Below are 13,521 nucleotides of genomic sequence, written 5' to 3' on the forward strand. Positions count from 1 at the left end.
AGTGATCAAAACAGAAAAAAAGAATGTGTATTATTGAAGAAGTAAACTGCAAAGCCCTTATCACCATAGCCAGTCTTTAGTGTAAACCATTTCTTTCTCCACTCAGCCTAATTTTTCAGTTTGATTATTATTAAAAGCCAAAATCATCTTTTTTGACTATTCATTTTGTATACCCAGGTTGAGAGTTTGGGTTATGACCTGAGTTTTATTCATAGAGTTAAGCATAAATTTTGAAATTGTTAATGGTGAGGAAATAAATAAATGTTAATTCTGGGTCACATGATGGCTTTCCTCATTTTGCCTGCAGGTGACATTCAAAGGAAATATTCCCGATTTGCAGTTTGAAGGTGACCCTTCATCCACAATACTAGGTGAGAAATACAAATATTATGTATTAAACTAGTAATTACCAAAAAATGAAAAAAAGAATGTAAAGAATAAAAATGAAGTGCCTTCAAATGAAACTGAACATGCATGAAAAGCAGAACCAGTCTTAGCAAACTAGGTAATGCAAACCTACAAGAAAATTACAGGTAATCTGCCTTGCTCAGTGATAACAAGCCGAAAATAAGGACAAACATTAGGACTAGATGATGTTCCTAAAATCAGAGATAACATCTTTCTTTAAAAAATTTCAGAAGAAATTGCCTTAATACCAAAAATCAACACTGGTCATATGTTAAGTAATGTGTTGAGGGCTTACTAATTTCATATTTGTTACCTGATAAACAATGAGGGTTGCCACACAATTCTGTAATTTACTGGATAAATCACCATCACCTGTATTGCTTGAGCAACTACAGTAAAATATAGGTATATGAAATTGTGTATTTTTACATACTGAGACTAGTTCTCCTCCCAACAGATGAAGATCCTAACACAAGCAAAACAAATGAGGTAAGGGAAGTAGTGCACATTAGAATGTCACGTAAAATTATTGGTAGTATGCTACATTATGAAAACCCTACCATAACATGTTGCATTGTATGTTCCATAGATCATTGACCAAAAAAAGTTGACTTAAACTTAAAAATCTGGCATGTCCCTTGGGAAGAGGTTCTTTGTGGGCCGTGACACTTAGGCAGACTGACGGGTCCCTTGGGATGAGGTTCTTCATGAGCCGCAACACTTGGGGCAGACTGAAAGGTCCCTTGGGACGAGGTTCTTCGTGAGCCGCGACACTTGGGGCAGACTGACGGGTCCCTTGGGACGAGGTTCTTCGTGAGCTGCGACACTTGGGCAGACTGAAAGGTTCCTTTGGACGAGGTTCTTCGTGAGCCACGACACTTGGGGCAGACTGACAGGTCCCTTGGGATGAGGTTCTTCGTGAGCCGCGACACTTGGGGCAGACTGACAGGTCCCTTGGGACGAGGTTCTCCGTGAGCCGCGACACTTGGGACAGACTTAAAGTTCCCTTGGGACAAGGTTCTTCGTAAGCCGCGACACTTGGGGCAGACTTAAAGTTCCCTTGGGACGAGGTTCTCCATGAGCCGCGACACTTGGGGCAGACTGACGGGTCCCTAATGGGACAAGGTTCTTTGCGAGAAGCATTATTTTGTGCAGACTTACTTAATGTTGTTCATGTGATCTAGTTCTCATTTTAACCAAAATATTTTAAGATATGTCAATATACATACAACTGAACAAAATGAACTGTCATGGCTTCCTCCTGCACAACACTAACATCAACACCTGACCAAATAATATTAACAACAGCAGGGTGGAACAACTGACAGTATCTATTATCACTGTAGTTTTAAATAAGGGTCATGCTATCATGTAAACAACTTATCAATCTAAATAACTAAGTAAATAGAGATGATGTTAGTAACATTATTTTCCAAGTGTGTTTAGTTAAGGTATTGAATGCCCTATTTTAATTTGCCATTGAAATATGAGGTCATGTAATTAGATTAGTTCATGTACATTTCATCAGTGTCTCTTTAATTTTATAATACTACATCTACGTTATGATAGTCATGGTTATTATGGAAAGTAAGAGATTGAGGCAGTGGCATCTTGGCTTTTGCTATTGTTCCTTGTTGTTAAAAGTAAGTTACACGTGACTCTTGTGGATGGCATACTTCCCTTTACTTTTTATCTTGTTTCAGAAACCACTACCAGGTACATCTGGAATTATTTTTGCAGAAGCAGGTGAGAAGCATATTATCTAATAAGTAAAATACTCAGTATTTTACCAACCAGTAAGGATACTGATTTTAATGTTGGTAAAAGTGGCCATCTCTGATGCTAGTTGATCCACTGGCATCCTACTGCATTTTAGAGGATAACACGGCATAAGGATGTCATTAGAGCTACAAAAGAATTTAATCAGAAGGTTGAACAAAATGATCAGACTCTATTAGAAGATATTGAAAGAACATAGAAATGTTTATTCTTGTCCTAGAGACCATGGATTAGGGAAATTTCCTACTGACCCTTTTAGCTAAGGCCCCTACTTAACCTGGCAATCTGTAATTCCCTCCAAACTGGGACAATATAATTATCAGAGAAATATATAATTGTAAGTCAACAGCAAGAAAAAGAAAATTGCTGGTCAATCTACAATTTCTAAAGTTATAATTTTTCGCCAGAAGAAGGACAAGAAATCGAGGAAAATTGTGTAGACATCGACAAGGAGGAGAAGAAAGTAGAAGAGAAAAAGGAGCAAAAGAAAGAAGAGGAAGAGAGGGGGCACACAGAAGAAGAGAAAAAGAGGGAACATAAAGATGAAGAGGGGAAGGAACATGTTAAACATGAAAGGAAAAGGAAAAAGAAGGACAGGAGAACAACTTCAAAAAGAAAAAAGCCAGTAGTGGAAAATCACCCAGAATGTTAAAAGTTTAAAAAGACTTTAAAAGGACCCTTGTCAGCCACACCTTTGTTTGTGTTTACCTATGGATGTTTCCATATTTCATTTCATGTAGAGGAGATCCAAATATAAAAATGCACAATCAAACTGCTTAGGGTAATTTAAAAGACTTCCAGAAACACAACTTGGGACAATGCAATAAAATTTCACTCTCCCATACATTTCACATATTTTCATGGTCATCAAAAATGGTAGAGGCTGGCTTGAGTCCTTCAAAATTTCTTCAATAGAGGCTACTATAAAACAACAAGTTCAAAATGTTCTATGTTTTGATGATAAACAACAAGTGTAGAACCCAAAACTTCAGCTCCTAATGTAAATATGGTTAGTGTTATAGGGAACTAAAAGTGTTCAGTTTAGAATTTAGTCAAAGTGGGTCATGTATTGCATGACATTTTATATTAAGTCATTTCAAAAACAAATCGTCTGGGTCAAACTATGATCTTCAAACTTCCAAGAACTGACATCATTCAAACCATCACCAGTATGTCAGAGTCTTTATGCTTTTCAAAGTTTTAGTTGTTTATTGTGGTAAACAATTAAATCATCATAAAGTGGAATCATTATTTTAAAAAAGACCAATCTTGAATATAAGATGTCAAAAACAGCCAAATATATTTTTCATTTCATGCTTTTTGACCCCAAGTAACTGATTCAACTTCAAATCATGTTTTCAGGTTCAACTGCCATTCTCTTTTGCTTGAAAAACACAATTAGCTTTTGTCCTTGCTTCATAACAAAACATAAACACAAGAACAAAGACAACAAATGAAGCATCGAACGATCAGTAAATCAACATATGCAAAATGTCTAAGTAGGCTCATATTAAAATTGTACTCATACCCACGTAATCTGAAATGCTAGTCATCTTAATATTGTGCCCTCAACTAAGGATAGTAAGCACACCTATTTGTTTTAGTTTTCTTTAATTATTGCCAGCTGCTTTGGAAGTACTTAATATATATGAGGTAACTTGGTTTTTGTTTGTTTGTTTGTTTTTTAGTTTGTTTTTGCATCAGTAAGAGTCCACAACCATTTTTTATTTAGTGTTAGAATAGAATATTCCACATAAATAAAACTAAAACATGAACTAGATCAAACACTGGAACTGTGATATTCGGATATACAGCGATAAAAACCCTCGATGTCTTTTGATTTGAATATTTTAATCAACACACTACTCACATGGCAGCCAACGAGTATCACAACAACAACTTTCCCTAGGCATCACGGGATGCCTACAAACACAACCTTTTCGCACTTCCGGTACAATACACTACATCCCTCCCTGTTTTTCCTTAATTTAGAGCGAAAACCTAAACATAAATAACACAACTCTTACAATGTCTTGCATATAAATGCAGGCCCGGGCCTACTGTTCATAAACAAAGTCCAGTCGGATTCCTAACATAATATCAATGAGCCTACAACAAATAACATTCAATTATCCCTTAGAAAGTTTGTAGTCGTCAAATCGTTTAGGCGGTCTGACATTCCGAGCTGGCCTAGGACAAACTATCTGGTTAAGTGGACTTCGGGTAGTGGCAGTGGCCTGCTGAACAGACATCGATGATCCAGTTGGCCCTGGCCTTGGGAGTTCATCCTCCCCTTTTGCTACCTCTGTTTGGTTTGTTCCTTCTTGCTCTCGATGGACGGGAGTAATATCGACTTTCGCCTCCAAGGGTTTCTCTTGATACTTTTTCACAAATGAGACATTTCTTTTAAATTCGGCACCGGCTGTACTTCTAATTGTTACCTCTCCTCCTTTCCTGTCTATTACTTCGCAAGGATTTGGGTCATAGTTTGGAGACAATTTGTTAGTCTTCGAGTTCTTCAGGAGTACTTTATCTCCAACCTCCACTTCACTTGCAACAGCAATTCTCTTTGCATCAACATACTCTTTCTGTGATAACTTCCTTGACCAGTCTCGATCGCGGACTTCCTCATTAGTGATAGGTGCCTCCCTTCGCAAGTCTGGCAACTTTGACCGCATTTCCCTTCCAAACATCAGGTAGAAGGGTGTTGCCCCAGTTGTCATCTGAGGAGTTGACCTATATGCGGTTAGGAACGTCTGTAACTCTTGACGCCAATCTTTCCCCTCAATGTGAGCTATCTGGACTGACTTCATCAATGTGCGATTCTGACGCTCTACTTCCCCATTGGCCTGCGGCCACAGGGGAGTTGTTGTGCGGTGTTCTATCCCATTTTCTGCAAGGAAGGCTTCGAATTCTTCAGATACCAGTTGAGGCCCATTGTCAGTCTTGAGTGTATGCGGCACTCCAAACCGGGCAAATATTGGTTTTAGAGCTTCAATGAGTCTTGTGCTAGAAGTTGACCTCAAAATAACCACTTCAAAATATCTACTAAAATAGTCTACCACCACCAGTAAACTTTCCCCTGAAGGTAAGGGACCAAGAATGTCAGCTGCACAATCTTCCCAAGGGCCACTGGGAGGAAGAGCTCGTGCCATAGGTTCTGGGGGAGCATATTCACTGACCACTTGACAACCATGGCAACTCCTGCACAGCTTCTCTGCATCAGCATCCATCTTGGGCCACCATACTTTACTGCGCAGTCTACATTTTGTTTTAACAATACCCTGATGTCCCTCGTGGGCCAACTCCAAAACACGCGGTCGCAATTCTCGGGGAATCACTAGCCTGGAACCCCGTAAAAGCAGCCCACCATATGTACACAATTCATTCTTTACATGCAGATATGCAGGTACATTGCACTGACTCCAATCTCCTGTTTGGACACATTCTTTGATGAGGTTCAGCTCCATATCCTCAGCTGAGGCTTTTTCTAGTTCAGCAGGTGTCAAAGCACAAGGAACACTATTCTCAACCACAGCATGCACAAAGTCATAATCTTCTCCGTCGTTACCTTGGAACCCACAATTTAGCCTAGACAAGGCATCTGCGATATTGGTCTTGCCTGGTCTGTAAACAACCTTAAAGTGATAGGCCTGTAGGCGAAGGACCCACCTTTCCACACGGGCAGAAGTCTTCGATTTCTGAGAATAGATGTACTCCAGCGGCTTATGATCCGTCTCAAGCTCAAACTCCCTGCCGAAAACATACATATTAAAGCGTTCGCAAGCCCATACCAGGGCTAAGGCCTCTTTCTCTGTTTGGCTGTATCGCCGCTCCACATCAGACAGGCGTCGCGAAGCATACCCAATCACACGCCACTCACTTCCATGTAGCTGGGTTAAAACCGCTCCAAGCCCCACCGGTGACGCATCTGCCACAATTCTTATTCTGCTGTTTACATCGAAGTAAGCTAGGACATCCGCGTGCGTGATCAGCTCTTTTAACTTCTCGAATGCCAACTGTTGTTCGTTGCCCCATTTGAACTCAGTATTCTTGTGGGTTAACCTCTGAATGGGTTCTGCAATGGATGACAGATCTGGGACAAACTTAGACACAAACTGGGCAAGACCGAGGAAAGATCTGGCTTCACTAACATTCTGTGGAGGACCTGCCTGTCTGATTACTGCGACTTTCTCTTCACTGGGTTCTATACCAGTCTGTGTTACTTCGTGACCAAAAAATGTCAATCTGGGTAATCTGAATTCACATTTGTCTTTGTTCAGTGTCAGACCTGCTTCCCTCAATCGATCGAGCACAGCCAAGAGCCTCCTATCATGCTGCTCCTCCCCTTGTCCGTGAATTATTAGGTCATCTGCTATATTAGCCACGCCCTCACAGCCTCGCAATACGTCCTGGATGATTTGTTGGTACTTTTCAGGTGCTGAGGTGACACCAAACATGAGTCGGGTATATCTATAGAGACCACGGTGAGTCACGAACGTTGTCACATGTCTACTCTCCTCAGCAAGAAGTATCTGATGAAATCCCCACTTCAGATCTACACGACTGAATACTGTGCAACCATTAAGATCTAGAAGCACCTCCTCTATTGTAGGGATAGGCTGACGTTCCCTCACTATTGCCTGATTGGCACACCTCATGTCTACACAAATCCTGATATCTCCATCTGCCTTGGGTATAACCACAAGTGGTGAGACCCACCCTGTTGGTCCATCAGGAACCTCCTCTATAATTCCACTCTCCAACAATTCATCTAGCTTTCTCTCGACTTTCTCTCGTACACCGCATGGAATCCTGCGGACTGGCTGCGCCACCGGCTTCACCGAATCATCGATATTTAACTTCAACTCGTAATCCCTAAGAAGCCCAACACCGCTGAAAAGTTCTTTGTACTTTTCTTTGATATCAGCTTCTGTATTGACGGCATTAACGGCATGGCTAGGCCCAAGTCGTAGCAAACCAAGTTTCACTGCTGTTTCTCTGCAGAGGAGACTTCTGCCATCTCCATTTATAACTACAAAATCAGCTTTGCAGGTCACACCAGTGTCAATGGACATTATATCTGCTGTAAGTGTTCCAAGTGTTGGCAATGGCTTTGTACTTCCATAAGGAAATAAGGCTTTGGCCTCCTTTCGGGTCTGACACTGGATTTTCTGTGACTTAAGCCACTCCCAAGTTCCTTGGCCTAAAAGGTTGCATGTTGCTCCTGAGTCAACAAGGACATTTGGCAAATGAGTACCTCCAACTACAACAGTTACTATTCCACTCTTTTGGTCAGGCTTATCCTCCACTGAAAACACATAGTTAGGTGTTGAGTCTTGTCCTGATTTAGTGCTACTATCAACATAATTTGTGTTTGTCTTTCTGCCTCTTTCATTCATACTAGTAAGGACTTTATTTATAGAGGGGGACACGTAACAGCTGAAAAGCTGACAAACCTGTGGCCCTCTAACTAGATTATACAGCATTACAAAAAACTGATAAATAAATAAATATATAAATAATTACAAAATTCTATGATAGAAATAGCAGGATATATTAAAAATATTCAGAAAGATAAAATTAATTTATAAAAAATTAAAATTAGATAATGTGCTATTGCTTAATATTGTTTCAAAGTTGTCCAGGTTTTTATATGAGCTTATAAAATGCTTTTTCACAGCTGTTTTGAATAGTTTTATACTAGGCTTATTTTTGATATCATGGGGAAGGCTGTTCCATAACTTAACTGCGTCAACACTGAATGCCTTGCCACCATCGTTATTTCTTAGGTATTTGGGACACACTAAATTTAAATTGCCATGTCTAGTAGACCTATTGTGTACAGAACTGTTCGTCTTGAGCAAGTCTCTGATGTAAATCGGAACATCGCCTTTAAGGCTCTTAAAAATCATTGTACACTTATTTAGTTTGATTTCATCAAAAAAAGGCAACCAGCCTAGTTTACTAAAGTTTACAACACTTCTAGAATAAGAGTCCACTCCAAGAATTACTCGGGCAGCCCTTTTCTGTAACCTTAGGAGACAGTGGAGTTCTTTAACGTCGCAGATATTCCAAACCATGCTCCCGTACATAAGGACGGGTTTAATCAAGGCGTTATAGTATAAGAGTCTTTCTTTTATTGGAAGGTATCTCTTTATCTTTTTCAATAAACCAATACGCTGAGAAAGCTTGGCCTTTAGGCTAGAAATGTGGTCACTAAATGTAAGATCTTGATCGAGTGTTACACCAAGCAATTTATAAGAGGTTACTTGTTCTATTTCGGCCTCATCAAGGGTCACTGACAGGTGATTGCCATCAACTAATGATGAATGTAGCCTCTTTCCGGTGATAAGTAATGCTTTGGTTTTAACGGCGTTTAGGACCATCCCATTTTCGCTAGACCATTTACTTAATTTATCCATGTATTCTTGAAGACGTCGTTCCAATTCCAAAGGTGCATTATCGATATTAGCGCTGGCTTTAAATGTGGTGTCATCCGCGTAGGCATGAATTGAGTCCGATCCAACAGCTTCGGGAAGATCATTGACAAACATTAAAAATAGTAGAGGTCCTAATATGCTACCTTGAGGAACTCCATTGGTTAGCATAAGTTGTGACGAAGTCGAGTTATTTACAGTAACACACTGTTTGCGATTGAGTATATAGCTCTGCAATAGCTTTACAACATTATCTGGAAATCCATATGATCTTAACTTTACCAGGAGAATGTCATGATTGATCAAGTCGAATGCCTTGCTATAGTCCACAAAAACTAAGCCGCTGACATTGTTCTTATCAAGGTCAAGAAGGACTTGGTCCAGAAGAAACAACAAAGCAGTATCCGTGGAGTGGTTTTTACGGAACCCTGATTGGAAGCGGTATAAAAGTGAATTTTCTGTTAAGTAGGTGTTCACAGCATTGAAGATGTGTCTTTCAAAGACTTTAGAAAGAATAGGCAAAATACTAATAGGACGATAGTTTTGAATATCTTGCTTGTTTCCTTGATTCTTGAATAGAGGTTTAACCTTTGCTATTTTCCATTGTGAGGGAAATGTACAAGTTTCAATACAGTGATTTATAATTTTAGCTATGGAGCATGATATTTCAGGAGCTGCAATCCTTAGAACTCTGGCACCAAGCCCATCGATTCCCGTGGCTTTGTGTGTAGGTATACTTAGAAGATAATCGTTAACCTCACTAGGAGTTATTTGCGGAATAAGATTCTCAATTTGACTGTTAGATTTGTCTGGTGGACCAGGAAGAGCATCATAATGAAGTACAGGTGCCGCCTTTATGAGACGTTTATATACATCAACGAAGAAGCGGTTAAAGCGTTCAGCGATTGAATGGTCATCCTTTATCAAGTTGTTGTTTTCGTCAGCAATAAGGACGGATTCGTCGTTATTCTTTGTATCTTTAGATAGGTCTTTAATTAAAGACCAAAGTTTCTTTGGACATTTTTGATTTTTACTGAACTGAGTTTTAAAGTACTGTTCCTTCGCATTTCTTAGTTTCCTCGTCACTTTGTTTTTAACCAGTTTAAAAGCAGACCAATCTTGCTCATTTTGTGTTCTCCTGGCCCTCTTTAGAAGATTATCGCGTTTATTTATTTCGTTGTATAGATCATTAGTGAACCATTTCGGCTGATTGATTTTCTTCATACTCTTGGACTTTAAAGGTGCGTGATTATCAAGAATGTCATTAAAGATTTTGTACCAAGATTCAACAATGTCATCGGCATCGCGAAAAACAAAGGAGATATCCCAAGGGGCTTCTCTTAGGTCTCGCAGGAAGCACTCTTTGTTGATTTTGTCGATATTTCTGTATTTGATTTTGGAATGTTGTTTACGTTGTGCATCCATGGTTTTGTAGCACCTCAAGATGGTGACCGGAAGGTGATCGGAAAGTCCAGATTTACCTATGGATACTTCTCTAATTCTAGCAGGATGACTCGAATAAATATGGTCTAAGCACGCATCAGAGGCAGGTCTTGTTACTCCATTTACCATCTGCGTTAATCCAAGACTGTTCAGTGCCTTTGCGAGACAATGTTTTGAATAACAGTTGAAATCAATATAATCCAAATTGAAGTCTCCCAGAATAATCAATTCATTGTTTTGGAGATGGGCATTTTCAAGATTTTTACCCAAGTTCTCATTATAATCTTTGTTGGCTGAAGGTGGACGGTAAACACCAGATATCAAAATCGGTCTCTTTGATTTATGAGGACAAATTTGAAGCCAGAGAGTTTCAAGATCATCTAGTTCCAAATCTCTTCGACGTGAAGCCATAACTTTCTCATTTACATACGCAATTATGCCGCCACCTTTCTTCCCGATTCGATCTTTTCTGTGTAATGTGTAGCCGGGTATCATGTAATAGCTATCTGGAATTTTACTTGATCCGAACGTCTCAGTGAGAATTAAGACGTCGAGTTTAGCAGCACTGTTGTTGTTCGAGGTGAGCATTAGCGATAGTTCTTCCAATTTGGTGTCAGTCAGTCGTTGGATGTTCCAGTGGCAGACTGATAAACCTCTGAAGCCTACAGGAGGTTGAAGGTTATTAGGTCCTGGATTGACGGCAATATCGCCAGATAGAAGAATACACAGACAAAATTGGCCAAGCTTGACGAACCGCAACAACGCGTGGAGCTTCAAATTCAATTCGCAAGGTGTGCATTTCGAAGGCTTTGACTTACAGTTGAATGTAGGTGGAGCAGATATTTCCTTCCCAATGAAGAGTCTGACTGTAGAGCGATCGAATTCAGGTGTAATTGAAGTAAATTGGCCAAGTAAAACGCTGAAAATAGTCAATAGAAGCACGACTGCAAAAACATGTCTGCACGCCATGACTAATTTATGCAATCTCGAATACTATTCATACTAGATGTATTTCTCCAATCACGCCGACCGTCACCTTGTCTTTGCCCCATATGGGAATCCTTAGCGAGCTTCTTACAACACTTGACCTTGAAATGTCCAATTTCTCCACACTGAAGACACTTTCTACCTCGAGCAGGACATCTCCAATCTCTGGCTAAGTGATCCTCTCGACCACAATTGAAACAGCCCCTCTTCTCGCTACTAGTGCTCCCTTTTAAATTTACCACACTGTTAACCTGCTCTGAACTTATGTCGCCTCCCCTTGCCCCATCGTCAACAACAGTGTTCACTTGTCCTGAACCACTGTTAGCCCCCATTGCTTCCACCTGCAAATTAACTGCTTCCTGTGCCCGAGCTGTAACTAGTAGATCATTCAAAGTAACACTGCCTTCCTTTTCTAAAAATTTCCGACGCAATTTTGCCGAGTAACATTTGTCAATCAATTGATCCCTGATGTACTCATCTTCCCGCTCTCCAAACTCACACAAAGCGGCTCGTAGTCTGAGCTGACAAACAAATTGATCGACGGTTTCTTCATTACTCTGACTAATTTGCCGAAACAAATGTCTCTCAAACGGTACGTTAGCTTTAGGAATAAAATAGTCATCCAGTACCTTGAAAGTTTCGGCGTAGTTCTTCTCTGCACCATCAGGCACCAGTGTGAAATAAACTTCCTGTACATCGAGTCCAGCTGTGTGAAGTAACAGGCCACATTTCTGCGAGTCATTCGTGATCCCTTTACCAAGCGCGTATAACTGAAACGCTCTTTTCCATTTTCTCCATCGCTGCGAAACCGAATGCGGATCTCCTTTAACTTGAAAAGGCTGCAAACTGCCTACTTCCACAGCCACTGGGGTCGACACCCCACTACTTGTGCTCGCCGAACCGCCATCTCCCTCACTCGATTCTCCGCCAGGCATTGCAAAGAAGTATGTCCCCTCCAAACACAAAATGGTAAAAAGAAACTAGCACAAGGACATTCCTCTCCATCCCATCCTCGTCGCCAGATGTGATATTCGGATATACAGCGATAAAAACCCTCGATGTCTTTTGATTTGAATATTTTAATCAACACACTACTCACATGGCAGCCAACAAGTATCACAACAACAACTTTCCCTAGGCATCACGGGATGCCTACAAACACAACCTTTTCGCACTTCCGGTACAATACACTACAGGAACTAGTTATGATTTGAATTTAATAGTTGATGCATGCAAAATAGAAGACTTCTAAAAACAGTGCAAAAATTTAGGCTTTTATGAAACTATACACCTTAACCTCAACCACGTTTACTTTACTGAAAGGTGTGAAATTAGCTTCCTTGGGTGAGAGCACAGTGATTTAATATCTAGAGTAGGGACCCCTTGCCTTAATTCTTATCTTGCACTGAACAGTAGGCAAAGTTAAAATTACATTATACAGTACACACATATATATGTATATATAAAAAATTGTGGCAAGAAGTTAAAACTTATTCATATTTTGATGATGATCCATAAGCATGCAAACCAAAAAAGGTCCCTAGTTAGTCACACCTTTGTTTTAATTTACCCGTGGATTTTTTGATATTTTATTTCATGTAGAGCAGGTGCAACTTAAACAACAAACATGGCAGATTTGATGTTAAGTTTATTATTTACTGTGGTAAAATTGAATTGTATTTATTAAATTAATAGGTATTAAATATTCAGTTCAGTTACTAATATCAAAAATGTCTTGCTTATGTTTTTAGTCATGATCACAAATAAGGATTAAGGTTTTTTTCAGACAATAAAGTGCGCTAGGTCAGGCTATATGAAAATTAAGGTCAGCTCAAAAAGCACTTGATTATTTTGTTACAAGTAAACTGTTGCAGTTGTGTCATAGCTTTTACAGTTGATTAGTTTGGTGGATCTATTACAAAATTAATATTTAACATTTTAGGAATCTTATTTGTTCTGAACTATCAAACCAATTCATAAGAATTAATTACTTTTAACTTAATTGTCAAGTCCATGTTAATCTTAATAGTTAACATTTAATGTGGTTATATCAACTAAGTTGAAATTATAGGTTAGCCACTGTACTGTAGAGAGTTAAAAAGCTGACGTTTCAAGTTTCGGCTCTTAACTCTGACAAAGGGTTAACGCCCAAAACATCAGCTTTTCAAATCTTCAGGTTGGCCAGTTTACAATTTCATCTTAATCGATCTACCCCCACTGACACAGCACCACAGCTTCTTTAAAAACCTCCACCGTTCATTCATTTGTGAACATTTAGTCAATTTTGATTTAAAATAGATTCCTCTGCTATCAAAAACATCACAGTGTGATTGTGTTCCACAAAATTATCTGAATAGAATGAGAGTGAAACAAATTCAGCTTGACCTGTATTTTACACTTCAATTTGACTGTAAGCATTCAAAATTGGATAACAAATTTATATAGCTTCTTCAAAAAAATTATA

General features: G+C 39.4%; 1 protein-coding gene across 3 annotated transcripts in view; it reads right to left on the reverse strand.

Moving 5' to 3' along the window:
• The window catches only part of LOC148720049 (uncharacterized), a 24,987-nt gene continuing 11,466 nt past the window's right edge, over positions 1–13,521 (reverse strand). For all 3 annotated transcript variants that reach the window (XM_088737945.1, XM_088737946.1, XM_088737947.1), the window contains exon 2: positions 1–1,520. In XM_088737945.1, coding sequence (XP_088594071.1) covers positions 965–1,520 — 556 coding nt within the window. In that variant the 3' untranslated portion in view covers positions 1–964. The remainder of the gene's footprint in view (positions 1,521–13,521) is intronic.

Source organism: Stylophora pistillata, chromosome 11 (genome assembly GCF_964205215.1).
Source record: "Stylophora pistillata chromosome 11, jaStyPist1.2, whole genome shotgun sequence".
Taxonomy (NCBI): Eukaryota; Metazoa; Cnidaria; class Anthozoa; order Scleractinia; family Pocilloporidae; genus Stylophora; species Stylophora pistillata.